Source organism: Macrotis lagotis, chromosome 3 (assembly GCF_037893015.1).
Source record: "Macrotis lagotis isolate mMagLag1 chromosome 3, bilby.v1.9.chrom.fasta, whole genome shotgun sequence".
Lineage (NCBI taxonomy): Eukaryota > Metazoa > Chordata > Mammalia > Peramelemorphia > Peramelidae > Macrotis > Macrotis lagotis.
The window spans coordinates 221,898,935-221,913,528 of record NC_133660.1 but is presented as its reverse complement, the minus strand read 5'-3'; the positions used below and the strand labels follow the sequence as shown (position 1 = coordinate 221,913,528).

Here is a 14,594-nt window from a genome sequence, read left to right as displayed (position 1 = left end):
ATTTCAGAGAGAGAGAACTGGCTGCGGCGCAGCCTCGCGAGCGTCTGTGCCTGGGTGTATCGGAGGCATTTTGGGGGGGACTTTAATTCACCCACACAGAGAGACGGGGGGGCGCCGGTGCTACCATTTAAGGCTGGCTGGCTCCTGCGGAGGCGCGGCCCCACTGGCGCTGCCGGACACGCGCGGGGTCGAGAGGGAGCTTTAGCCCAGAGTCCGGGGGGGGGGGGGGGGTCTTGGGAGGTCTGGGGTCCGGCCCGGGGAAGCCCCCGCCGCGCGCCCCGGGTGTGGGAAGAGTGCGGGGTGCCCGCCCGAGCCGCAAGGGCTGGCGCTGCGGCGGGGACGGCAGGGACGCGGGTGCGAGTCTCGGTCCCGCTCCCGCTCCCAGCGGCGGGTCCAAGTCCCGGTCCCGCTCCCCGCGGCGGGTCCGAGCCCCGGTCCCGGTCCCGCTCCCGCTCCCCGCGGCGGGTCCGAGCCCCGGTCCCGGTCCCGCTCCCGCTCCCCGCGGCGGGTCCGAGTCCCTGGTCCCGGTCCCGGTCCCGGTCCCCGCGGCGGGCCCGAGTCCCGGTCCCGCTCCCCGCGGCGGGCCCGAGTCCCGGTCCTGCTCCCGCTCCCCGCGGCGGGTCCGAGTCCCGGTCCCGCTCCCCGCGGCGAGCCCAAGCCCTGGTCCCGGTCCTGGTCCCGCTCCCCGCGGCGGGTCCGAGTCCCGGTCCCGCTCCCCGCGGCGGGCCCGAGTCCCGGTCCTGCTCCCGCTCCCCGCGTCGGGCCCGAGTCCCGGTCCCGCTCCCCGCGGCGGGCCCGAGTCCCGGTCCCGGTCCCAGCAGCGGGCCCGAGCCCCGGTCCTGCTCCCGCTCCCCGCGGCGGGCCCGAGTCCCGGTCCCGGTCCCGCTCCCCTCCCCGCGGCGGGCCCGAGCCCCGGTCCCGCTCCCGCTCCCCGCGGCGGGCCCGAGCCCCGGTCCCGCTCCCGCTCCCCACCCCGCGGCGGGCCCGAGCCCCGGTCCCGGTCCCGCTCCCGCTCCCCTCCCCGCGGCGGGCCCGAGCCCCGGTCCCGGTCCCGCTCCCGCTCCCCGCGGCGGGCCCGAGCCCCGGTCCCGGTCCCGCTCCCGCTCCCCGCGGCGGGCCCGAGCCCCGGTCCCGGTCCCGCTCCCGCTCCCCGCGGCGGGCCCGAGCCCCGGTCGGGCTGGGGCGGGCCAGCCCGGCTCTGGCGGGACCCGGCGGCTCAGCACACGTGCGCACGCCCGCCTGCCCCGGGCCGGGCCGCCCCGCTCCCGCTCGGGCCGGGGCTGGGGGCAGGCACCCCCGCGCCCCCGGCCCCGCGCGCCCCCGGCCCCGCTCACCTTGGGCTTGTACAGCCACTTTCGGAACCTGTTCATCATCGCCTCGGCCCGCTCCTGCCCGCGCCCGCCCCCGGGGAGCGGCCGCCCGAGGGAGACGCGGAGGCCGCGGGCCGCGCCACGGCGGGGACGGGCCGGCTGGGGCCCGGGGCGCGCGGTGCCCTCGGGGCGGCTGGCCCAGGCGGCCGGGCACGCGCCGGGGCGGGGGGCGGGCAGGGGCTCCCGCCCGGGCTCCGGCCCCGCCGCTGCGCTCCCTTCACTGACAGCCCCAAAACATTCCAGAGTCACGGCGGCCCCGGGGGCTGGCACATGCGCCGTCCGCACCGGAAGCCCCCCTCCCCTGCGCTCTGCCAGCTCCTCGGAGGGGGGGTCGGGAACTGCGCGCCGGGGGGGCAGCCCTTCGACGACCGGCCAGGCGGCGCGCTTCCCCTCGCCCTCGCTTTGCGGAACGCCGAACACGCGCGCATCACGTTTCTCCCGGGTCCCGAGCCGCAGCCCACCTCCTTACGCCAGGGGGCTCGGAGCCCAAGGCAAAGGACGAAGAACTACAAGCACCAGAAGGCATTGCGAAGAGCGAGCTGCTCGGACGCCGTTTTCTCTGTGGGGAAGCATCCGCCGGGAGTTGTAGTCTCGCGCTTTGCATTCTGGGAGTTGTAGTCGCGTTGCAACCGGGGAGCGGGGATGGGAAAGGGTCCTCTTTTCGGAAACTCGGGTCTGCTTGTTCTGGCCGCGGGTGACGGTGCACCAGCAAGCGTTCCTTTTTTCCCCGCTCGCCGTTTGGGTAGTTTTTCCTCACATCCCCACCCCCAAAACAAAACGCGAAAGTGTGGCGGACTACATTTCCCAGAAGCCCGCGGGCTCGCGAGCCTAGGCAACTGGTTGTGTAGACGCTAAAGCGAGATTCTGTGGTTGAATCCCGGCAACAGGTGTCCTGAGCTTATCTGTAAGGGAGAGTTCGCGGTTGGGGAACACAGTCCGGGTCGGTGGAAGAAAATCGGGTGTCTGGGAGCCAGCTTTTTGAGGCGCTCACCTCCTGACCCCTGAGGTCTTCCCGGCTTAGCCCCAGGTACCCTTCCCCATCCCCCCAAGGTCTAACCCCTTTTAGGAGAAGCTGATTTTCATAAACTTAATTTTTTTTTAAATCTGTTTCAGTTTGGGGCGGGGGGCGGCTAGGTGACACAGTGGATAGAGCACCGGCCCTGGGGTCAGGAGGACCTGAGTTCAAAAATCCGGCCTCAGGACACTTAATAATGACCTAGCTGTGCGGCCTTGGGCAAGCCACTTAACCCCATTGCCTTACAAAAACCTAAAAAAATTTTTTTAAAAATCTGTTTCAGTTTCTTCATCTGTAATGTGAGGGGGTGGTTGGACCGAATGGTCTTTGGGGTTCCTTGTGGATCCAAAAATCATAGACTCATGACCCGAAGCAGATTTAGGGAGCCTTTAACCAACTCAGCCTCAGTTAGATTCATACCAGAGTGTAAAATTCAAGCTACAAGAAGTTGTCGGGGTCTGTAGTCGGAATAATGAATGAATAACTCAAATTCTCAAAAAAAAAAGTTGTTGGGAATATTAGTGACTAATTTCCTTATGAGAACTTGAAACCTGAAAATGAACTATCTCCCTACATTTTGTCTGAATCTCACCTTTATCCCAACCTATTTATAAGGGCAGTCCCTCCTCCTAAATTGCAGGCTCCTTGCAAGTATGGACTTGAATATAATAGGGATCTATTGAGTGGGTGTTGAACTAGCGATCATGATAATTATCATAAATAACTCCATACATTTGTGTAGAACTTCACAATTTTAAAAAGAGGAGCAGTAGTAGGCTAAGCTGTCATCAGAAAGACCAAAGAGAAGAGAAGGAGGTAGTCAAATCATGTGCAGAGAAGGAGGAAAAACTGATGATGCCCAAGCCAGTTTCTCCATCATCATCCACAGGAACATAAAGAGATCAGAGACAGGTCCTCATCCTGGCTGGTGATGCACCTGCAGAGAATTTATGAGATATGGATACCAAAGATAGGAAGGCATGACATGAATCTTCATGAGAGGCAAGAGCACCTATTTATTGCATCAATGAAATTCCAGAACTATTGAGGCACTCAAATGAGATCCAGGAAGGATTCTGTGGGGAGAGGGCAGGATCAGAAACTAGGCTTCACAGAGGAGAAGGTGGAAGGTAGAAGTGAAGAGAAAATTTATTCTGGATGTGATGGAGATCAGAGAAGGCTCCCTGGAAAAGGAGGCATTTGAATTAAGTTAGAAAGAATGAGTAATAATTAAATAGTTAAGATAGGGAAGTGGCATTTCAAAGTAAGCAAAACCTAATTAAGAAGAGTACAAGGCTGTTCGAAATGGGAAGAGCTGAAGCTTCTAGGATGAAGTTGTTCTGGGGCATAGCAGAAAAAACCTGGAGAAGAGTGAAGATATGGCTAGTCCAGGCATCCTTCTTAAATGGAAGTTATGGGAGGAGCTGTCCAATCAGAGGGAGAGGCCACAGGGGCACTTGGTACGTCCACTCTGCGAATTTCAGGGTTGGAAACGGCATACAGGATGAAGAGATTTCTGGGAATTGGGAAAGAAAGTAAAGAATTCAACCTGGGGGCGGCTAGGTGGCACAGTGGATGGAGCACCAGCCCTGGAGTCAGGAGTACCTGAGTTCAACTCCATTCTCAGACGCTTAATAATTACCTAGCTGTGTGGCCTTGGGCAAGCCACTTAACCCCATTTGCCTTACAAAAGCCTAAAAAAAAAAGATTTCAACCTGGAGAGGAATGAAGAATGTAAATGAATAATAGGAAAATAGTTTAGGACATGCAGAGTGCTACCAGATTGTGGGGGAACCTTGAATGCCAGCCAAAAGAGTTTGCATAATGTACTTGGTAAGCAATAGCATGTCACTTGGGATTCTTGGAAGGAAAACTGGCATGACCAGATCTATACATAAGAAACAGTATGCTGGCAATGTCATGAAAGAATGAATTGAATATTTGAAAGAGCAGAGACTAGTTAGGAAGCAACAGTTCAAAGGAAAAGTAATGAGAACTTGTACAGGGGAGGGAAGGGGATGCAGTGGGAATGAAGAAGAGATAGATATGAGTTGTTTCAGAGATAGAATTAACCAGATTGGAGCACTGATTGAATTTGGCAGGGGAGAAAGACATTGAAAGACATAACTCCAGGATTAACCAAAAAATACCTCTTATGGCTGTCAGCTGTCACTTGATCCTTCTGTTAACTGTATTACTGACTTCTAAGACTTGTTTTGTTTTACACAGTTGTCTGGGCAAGGAAGGGTCTCTTGCTACTTCTGACTCAGTAAAGTTCATCGTTTTTATGACATCTATTTGCTGTTTAGTTGAGATCCTGTTTTCATATACTTCAGAACTTGGGACTTTGGGGCAAATACAGTTACTAGAAGGGAGACCTCTGAAATAAGGTTTGGTCTTGTCATGGAAAAAGCTCATTGGATTTAAAAATCTAACTGAATTCAGTTCTACCCATAATTAGCTATATGAGTTACTTAACCAAGCATAGAGGATACTTAATAAGTATTTGTTGATTTGATTTGATTTAACCTCCTCAGATTTCCTATCTGTAAAATAATACTTACACAACCCACCTCACCAGAGTTCTTGTGAGGAAAAAAGCCTTGTAAACCTTAATATAAAGCATATGTCTATGCTCCTTTATACTTATCCCTAGTATATTGATACTTTACATAATTGTACCACAATGCCATTTATTTATTATCTGTAACCAGAACATTATAGTTTCTTTTGACCTGTTATCATTTTATGGCATGAGGCTGCTTCCTAGAATATTTTTGGTAACATCATAGAATCACAGAAACTCAGAGTTAGAAGGGTATTTTGCAGAATGTTCTACCTAATCCAGATTTGAGAGAGAATCTACCTTACATTGTCTCCAAGAAGTGGTCATCTAGCCTTTACCTGAATACCTTCAGGGATAGAAAAAGACACTGCTTCTCATACCAAACCATTACAATTTTGAAGTACTCTCATTCTTAGGAAATATCATTTTCTTTAATAAAATAAAATCATATTCATAACTTTTTTCTTTATGTTTCCAGTATTTCTCAACATATCCTCTCTCATCTCAAAGAGCCATCCCTTATAATAAAAAAATGAGAGAAGTACAACAAAACTGACAACCAAAAAAGTCTGACACTTTAAGTATTGTTCCACATTCATAGTTCCCCCACCTCTACAGAGAAGTTAAGGAAGTGCCTTCTCATATTTCTTCTTCAGACTCAGACTTGCTCATTAAAATTTCTCAGCATTTTATTTTGTTTTGTCCTTTCTGTTTGTTGTTTTATTGTTATAGTCATTGTGCATATTCCTGATTTTTTTGCTTCACTTTGTATCAGTTCAAATAATTCTTTTTATGCTTCAATTTATTCATCATAGTCATCATTTCTAAGAATTCAAAAATGTTGTATTACATTTATGTACCATACCTTATTTATTCATTCCCTAACAGATAAGCCTCTATTTTGTTTCCAGTCTTTGCTGACATTAAAAAAGTCTTGCTATAAGTAGTTTTGTTTACATGTAGCCTTTCTTCTTGTTATTGATCTCTTTGGAATATGTGGCTAACAATGGAATCTCTCGGTCAAATGAATTTTTATTACTCTTTTCCCAAACTGTTGGATTGATTCATCACTCCACTAAGATTTCATTACAGCGCCTGTCTGTGCATAACATCACCAATATTAGCTATCCCCATCTTGGACAGAGTGTAGTGAATCCTAAGAGTTCTTTTGATCATCATTTCTTGTTGTCTTATCTGTCTTGGTTATCAGACCTTTATCAGCTCTATTTGTACATTTGATACAAAACCTTTCCCCAGTTGACTACTTCCTTTCTTAACTGTATTAATTTTGTTCATGCAAAGACTTTCAGTTTCAGGTATTTGGAATTAATCATTTTATCTTTTGTAATCACCTCTTTACTTTGGTGAACAATTCACCCCATAGCTTTGGTGTGAAAAGAATATGATCTATTTCTCTTCTAATTTTTTCTTATGTTATGATGTTTAATATTCTGCTCATGTAGCTGTTTTGAATTTATTGCAGCATATGGTATAAGGTGTTGGGCTCAACATAATTTCTGCTTTACCATTTTCCAATCTTCTCAGCTCCTCTTGTCAAATAAGGAGTATTTTTCTTAGGTAATTTATATTTTCAGGTTTATCTAACACTGGGTTATTGAGTTTAATCATTTATTTCTTTCTTTAATCTGTTGAGAAAAGTTTCATGTTCAAAGAGCCATTTTACCAATGTGTAGATTGCTTTTACATGAATGTACAGCTGCTATAAGGTTTTTGTACATCATTTAAAATTGGATGGTGGTCTTAGGGATGTGGAGACAAGCAGTTGTGTTATAATCATTGAAACATTTTATAGAAAATGCATAGAGGTGAACAGGAGGAAATTCAGGAAGAAACACAGAAAAGCAGAACCATTTTTAATGTAACATGATAAAGTTATATCTTTTTAAAAGCAAATTATATATAATAGATTCGCAAGATCATCTGTTCTGTATATGGAAATATTGATTTTATGTGAAAATGCTAATTTTTTTCCTTTTGGAGTTTGTTCAACGCAGAATTTTAAAAATTATTGAAGACTAAAGAGTTGTTTAACATTTGTCAGGGTTACTATGCCTGATTCTCTCTCCTACAAAAACAGAACTTTAGAGAGCTAGGTGGTATGGCTTATCAGTGTTCTGTCCCTAAAGTCAAGAAGACCTGTCCCAGTCACTGACTTGATGGGTAACCCTGGGCAAATCACAACCTCTACCTCTTTTGGTTTTCTCATTTCAAAAATAGGGATGATGATAGTACCTTCCTTCCCAGAGGTGTTATGAGAATCAAATGAGAAAAAGTTTGTAAGGCATTTTACAAACCTTAAAGTGATATAATAATGCTTGTTATCACTATTACTTAGATGAATTATTCTAATGACAATGTTTGTCCTTTTTTTTCTGTGTGTGTGTGTCTGTGTGTGTGTGTGTGTGTTGTCCTTCGTTCTTGAAGAAGACCATTACATCAGGGAGGTAATGCCATGACAGCAAGCACATGAACTGGATTTGAGTCAAGGGGGGTTATGCTGAGTCACTAAGTCTCCTCTAGAGTCATCTGGATCCAGTGGCCAGATATGAAACAGGTCAACTGGAGATGGTCCAGGATGCAAGGCAGCAAGGGTTAAGTTGACTTCCCCAAAGTCACAGGGCTAGGAAGAGTCAGGTATCTGAGGCAGTGCTCTATCCACTGCACCTCCCAACTACCCTGAATTATTCTAATACTGTCACTAGAAGAAATAACAATAAGATATGTCAACAGTCTGACTCACACAGATTCCATTTTGTTCTTATTAGAGCAACACAAAAAACCATATATAAACACACATGTGCATGTATACATGCATGCACACATGTGTGTATGTATGTAAATGACATATATACCATAAATATGCATATATAAATATCTCACTATACTTCTGTTTCATTTGTCAAGAACAGCATTTTTCATAGAAACTTTCTTGGTTAAATTTGTAAACATGCTATATGACAGTGCAGGTGAATGATGAGTAAATTATTTAGAGTTAGGAAGTCAGAGCTTAAATACTCTCTGGAAAAAATGTAATATTCATTTGTCTACTATAATACTGTACAAATCATATTTGGTGAGAGAAGGTAGACGTGCCTGAAAAGAAAAATATATCTTCTCAAAATTGTTCTGGGAAAAAAATAGATTTTTATTCTATGTTTTTCTTTTATTGGTGATTTTTGAAAGTTAATATGAATATATTGCTTTTTCTCTTGATTTTACTGATTTCTTCTACTACTCCCTCATCATACTCCCTCTCCCCCCAAAAATGACTGATCTTGTTCAAATAAGATAATGTATATAATGTGCTTTGTAAACATTACAGCCCATAAAAATGCCAGATATTATTGTTACACCTTTACTTAATGTTGTCACATGTAAGAAATGGTGATATTTCTATTAAATTCTTTTCCTTTCTTAAGAATTCAGCCTAGGTACCATCTTGTCTATGGAACTTTCTCCTATTCCCCAGACTAAAGCCTCAGCCCACAAGTGAAAATAATCTCAGGTTTTCCTAAGGCATTTTGTCCAGACCTCTCTCCATTGTCTTTATCTCACTCTTTCTTGGATTGCTTCTGGGGGGTTTTTTTGCATATGTCAGATCCAGCTAGAGAGACCCCTTCTAGCTCTAACATTCAGAGTATAGGATATTTATTTTGTTTGAGTTGGAAAATAAAGACCAAGGGGTGGGGAGGTAGCTATAAAATCAAGGCACAAAGCCAGAGCAAGATGTGGGGTAGCTGCAAGTGTGAGGAGCTAAGGAACAAAGGAGTCAGTCTCAGCTGAAGAATATGGAAACTGAAGTCAGAACAAAGCCATGGGTCAGAGATAATAGGGGAGACAAGGAACAGTTAGAGACAGATCCCAGAAGGGAGACTGATGAATAGGAACAAGGAAAGCTGTCTTCTTTCCCATGCTGGGGTATTGGGGGCCAGGAACCCAGACTAAGCAACTAAGCAATGAGAGACAAGTCTAATCAATCACAGTCAAGGTCTAAAAAGAATTTAGATACCTGTTCAATACAACAATTACTAAATGCCTATTATATACAAGACAGTAGCTGGTCCTAGGAAACAAAGATAAAAATTCTTGTCCTCAGGGAACTTACATTCTACTGTGAGGCTACAGCATGTCCAAGGCACCTTGATGTGGGAGAAACTACTAACAAGATGATGGGGAAGAAATGAGGAAAGCCTTCAAAGAAGAATTGGCATAAGAGCTAAGCCTGAAAGGAAATTAATATTCTAAACATCAAAAGTTAGAAGGGTACTTAGAAGAGATAGTATAAAAATTTTCACCCACAGAGAAGGGAGATGGGGTATTAGTTCTGAGCAATAATAGATGTAATTGTAGTGTTACATGCATGTATTTAATAAAAATTAAGATGAGACAAGTAGGTTAGAACCTTTGAACTTGTATTTTAGTTTGAGATAATGCAGAGCCACCAAAGATTTAATTCATATCTGGCCACTGGACCCAGATGGCCTGGGAGGAGAGAGTGAGGCTGGTACAATTTAAGAAAATTATTTCAGCAGCAGGGTGGATGGTTTAGTGAAGAGCATAGCTAGCGGCAGTATGGTGCCACAGAAGGAACACTGGCTCTGATATCAGGGGACCAGGATGCAAATACCATCTCTGAATAATCATACTACCTTATCATACTATCATGTCCCTGAACCTTCTTAGTCCTTGATTTAATCATCAGCAAAATGGGAAGATAAACTGGATGACCAGGAATGTGGAAGTCTGAAATGTTCCCCATGAGTGTCTTTCCTCATCGGGAATGCTGCTTGAAAACTTTGTATCCCCAATATCATGTCCAACTCTTCATGACACCATTTAGGGTTTTCTTGGCAGGAATACTGAAGTAGTTTGCCATTTCCTTCTCTGGCTCAATTTAAGATGGAGAAACTGAAGTAAATAAGGTTATGTGATGTATCACCAGTAAGGGAATTGAACCCTGGTATGTGACAGATAAACACATACATATAAATATATATATATATATATATATATATATATATATATTGTGTGTGTGTATATATATATATATATATATATATATATATATATACGATGCATATGCAAAAAATAGTAGCAATCCAAGAGAGAACAAAATAAAAAAAATGGAGAGAGGTCTAGACAAAGTTTTAGGAAAATTTGAGGAGGGAGAGATTACTTTCATTTGGGGGGAGGGGCCTAAAGGTTTTATAATACATATATACATATATACATACACGCATATGTTCAGATTCATTTATTCAATAAATCCAAGTTGACTTGATATGAAAAAAATGTATCTAAATCAATCACCACTAAAATAATTCAAAGTGAAATTATCAATGATTTATCAATTGCTTCATCTAGATGAATTATCATTTGCTTCATCTTTTGATACAAAAGATTCCACAAAAAAGATGTGAGATTTCACAAAAGAGATATTATAGCTGCTCAACAAACCCATGATTAGGTCTGGCAAATTTGCCCCCCCCTCACTACCAGGGCAGCTAGATGGTGCAGTGGACAGAGCACTGGCCTTGGATTTAGGAGTATGGGAGTCCAAATCCAACCTCAGGAACTTGCCACTTAAAAGCTGTGTGACCTTGGGCAAATCACTTAACTCTGATTGACCCCCCATCCAGGGCCATCTCTAGTCATCCTGTTTCATATCTGGCCACTGGACCCAAATGGCCCAGGAGGAGAAAGTGAGGCTGGTATCTTGGGCACAGTACCCCCCCTCACTCAAATCCAATTCAGTTGCTTGTCATGGCATCACCTCCCTGATGTCATGATCTTCTTCAAAAATGAAGGACAACCTCCCAGATTGTAAACCTTCTTTTCCCATGTCAGCTTCCCACAAACATTTGCTTCAAGTCTTGGGGGGAGACACTTTTCACCCTAAAGAGTTTGACAATAAAACTAGATTCATTTGCCTTTACGCTTTGTTGAACATTTCACTAATTACTAATATTAGGGAGATTTTATGTAGAAAACATACATCTAGAGTTAGAAGATCTGGGTTTGAGTCTTATTTTAACCATGGCTATTTGCCAACTGTATGACTTGGGGTCAGTTAGAAGCAGAGATTTTTAGAGTAAAATGAGATCTTATGTAGAGGCTGCTCAAACAAGTTTGAGGTCAAGAGGCCAGTTATGGCTGGAAAACCTAAACTTTGGTGACCCTTGAGCTGAAAGCTTCCACATAACTCTGATTTGATAACACAACTGCGTCATTTGTGGCCTCACTATTCCATAAGCTCTGTTTCCGAACTTCTTGACCTGGGTCATATCCTGCTGGGTTAATTCCTGCCCATAACAAAGTTACATCATTGTTTTTATCCTGTATGCAAATTTTGTGGTCTTCTTCTATAAGAATTGTTTGATGTTTTCAATAAACCAGCTCTGTCAGATGTCCTGCTGTCCCCACCTGGGTGAATGCGCGTTTCTGTTCTCTCCTGAGTTGAATGGATCCCCTGCTGATCAGGTGATCCCAACAATCTTAGAGGCTATGTAGCCAAACCCCCTCATTTTACAGTTGAGAAAACAGATCCAGAGAGCTTAAAGCATTTGTCCAGGAGCATACAGGGTAAAAGATGCCAGAGGGGAGATTTGAACTCCTATTCTCTTATTCCAGAGTAAACATTTCATGGTCTGTTTTCTAAACTGTAAAATGCTGGAGTTGAGCTGAATGATCCATCTCTCAGGTTCCTTCCTGTTCTAAAGTCTTATTTGTTTAAAATTATTTTATTCACAGCCATGTGTCTTAGGGAGCTTCTCTTTTAAGAAAGTATAATAGACTATACCTAACTCATGATGAGAATTATTTAGCTAATATATGTTTTGTTCAAAAGTATTTAAAATAACTTGGCTGGAATTTAGAATTCAAAATGGAAAAGAAGTACTTCAGCCTAATTCTCTGAGTGATCTAATTAATACATTGTAATAATACCATTATTCTATACTTTTTGGATCCCTGATTTGACTTAAAATACGTGGGTCTTATTCATTTTAATTTCACTGACAACTACCTATGTAGATAACCTTCAAAGACAGTGTGAGCATAGAAAGTAGACAAGTAAAACAACAAAAAGGCCTACTTCTAAAATAATAGTAACAATGTAGATCATGTGCTGCTAATTCTTTCCTCTTCTTTCCTGGACTGAGCCACCTGCTTTACAAAATATTACTTGCTTGCCATATGCTTCAGGAAACACCAGGAGATTCCTGGAGAAGAGTGACAGTGTGGGGAAGGCAAAGAAGGACAGTCTTCCCCATACCAGCAGGCAGAAGGTTATTCATTAACTTTTATGTTCTAGACATAGCAACCTAACAAATGGGGGAAAAAATGCTGAATTGGAACAAAGTGTTGAAGAAATAAGTTAAATATGTACTTGTGTCTAAAGGATTTGGAAAAAACAAGGGTGCCCAGTTTAAGATCCTAACAACCAAATATTTTAGGATACCATACAATAATATTTCAGGCAAACTCTGCCAGTCTTATGAAGTAATTGTGGTCAAAGTATGATTTAAGAAGAGCCAGGAAGATAAAAAGATAAAGGAAATTGTCTCTTTCTACCTAAAATTCTATAATTTGCAGTCATCAATCTGGTATTCCACACATTGCAGATACAATTGAGTTAGCACTATATTTGCTGGGCCTCAATTTCCTCATTTGTAAAAAAAGGAAGATGTTGAATGAGATGTCCATACCAACTCTAAGATTCCATGAATCATTGTCGGGTTAGTGACTCTCATTATTTCATGGTGACTTAATTTTAATGACACTGCTTTTCCCAGAATCAAATAATCTGAAAGTTGCATAAGACTCAGTTCAACCCATATTTGAATAAAAATTGCTTCTTCAACATTCCTTGAAAATGAGTTATCCACACCAACACTGGTTACTTTTGAAGTAACCAGTAGTTTATTCAAGCTTTTTTCATATTTATAATTTTTTTCCTTTTTAGTAATTTTGGTTTTTCAGTTGGCAAATTTGAACTTGACAACTAGGCACTCAATGAGTCTACATTTCTTAAATTCCTTATTGTTAAATACCATAGACAGACAAAAATGGGAGTTAAATGAGGATCTTACCTAATCTAAGAAGTGAGACTAACAAAATATTAAATCAGAGGGGAATGGACCTTGATAGAGTTGAGGTGAAAGGGTATTTCAGGATGGTGAAATACAATAGATGTCAAATTGAGACAATAGTAACAGAATGAAAGTATCTTGATTTTACTTAAAAGTATGGGCTGCTAGGTGGCACAGTGGATGGAGTGACAGCCCTGGAGTCAGGAGTACCTGGGTTCAAGTGCAGCCTCAGACACTTAATAATTACCTAGCTGTGTGGCCTTGGGCAAGCCACATAACCCCATTTGCCTTGCAAAAAAAAAAAAAAAAACCTAAAAAGAAAGTACAGGCACTGAATGAAAAAATATGACATCTGGAAATCTCAAATACATGCGACCTGAGTTTGGTTCGGAGCAAAGACTCACAGAGTTGCCATATTAGCAATGCAAGCTAGACTATATCTGGAGTGCCCTCTTTTAAAGACCAGCCTCTGAGGTAAGGGTGACCCCCCACCCCAGCTAACCAGGGTACAAAATATCAAGCATAGCGATACCATGCAAGATGCTTTGGGGAGAAGGAATAATAATAATACTTGCATATCTCTTCTGGCAGTCTTTTAAAGGTTGGCATGCCAGAAGAGAAAGACATTAGTTAAATGCTTCCAAGGCCTCTAAAGAATGCAGCCCACTGGGGCTGCTAGGTGGTACAGGGGATAGAGCACAGGCCCTGGAGGCAGGAGGACCTGAGTTCAAATCCGACCTCAGACACTTAATAATTATCTAGCTGTGTGGCCTTGGACAAGCCACTTAACCCCATTTGCCTTGCAAAAATGTAAAAAAAAAAATACAGCCCATCCTTCTTGAATTTCTGAAGTCTAAGTTGTCCTCTACACACAATAGGATCTTCGATAAGGCTCCCCCATAGCAGCCTCTCTGTTCATAAGTCATTAGACTCTCTTCCTTATACTTCCCCATAACCATGATTTCTCACACACCCATAAAGTCAGAATGGTGCAGAGACCTGCCTTCCCTGATTATCCCAGGAATCTTCCTGGGTAGAGTTTTGACTCATCTAACTGCTCTCCAACTTCACCGCTGCCTCTGGCCATGGTGCTGACAGAGAATAGAAGGTGGTTCAGGCCAGGACAGAGAGGCGAAAACCTTGTTAGCAGGTTTTAGGATGCCAAAGATGTTGTGACGTTCTACAGGGAAGCCATCAAGAATGCAGGATAATGAAGTAGCATAGTCAAAATGCCTGGTAAGGGGGGTATTGCAGTGGCATCATTTCAAGACAACTAGGAAAGAAAAATCACAAAGACAGCAAAAGGAAAGGAATCTGTGCCCAATGGAACTAATGCATAAACCAGAATTTTGTCAGAAAGGAAAAAGCATACATCAAGGTAGTCAAAGGGAAAATGCACCATAGGATTTGATGAAGACCTCAGAAGAGCTCAGGATTTCAAACCTGTATGGGCATAATGTTGACTGGAATATGGCCAGTGAGTAAAGAAAGGTTAGGGTAAAGAATTACTTGATTAGTCCTTGCCTTATTAA

At 43.9% G+C, this 14,594-nt stretch overlaps 2 protein-coding genes across 2 annotated transcripts in view; one reads left to right on the top strand and one right to left on the bottom strand.

Moving 5' to 3' along the window:
• The window catches only part of LOC141518159 (lateral signaling target protein 2 homolog), a 149,240-nt gene extending 147,803 nt beyond the window's left edge, over nucleotides 1-1,437 (bottom strand). Inside the window, exon 1 of the mRNA XM_074229917.1 lies at nucleotides 1,335-1,437. Coding sequence (XP_074086018.1) covers nucleotides 1,335-1,373 — 39 coding nt within the window. The 5' untranslated portion in view covers nucleotides 1,374-1,437. The remainder of the gene's footprint in view (nucleotides 1-1,334) is intronic.
• A 796-nt stretch (nucleotides 1,438-2,233) lies between these two features.
• CFAP99 (cilia and flagella associated protein 99) overlaps nucleotides 2,234-14,594 on the top strand; it is a 200,124-nt gene continuing 187,763 nt past the window's right edge. Inside the window, exon 1 of the mRNA XM_074229913.1 lies at nucleotides 2,234-2,397. The gene's annotated coding sequence lies outside the window, so the exon portion shown is untranslated. The remainder of the gene's footprint in view (nucleotides 2,398-14,594) is intronic.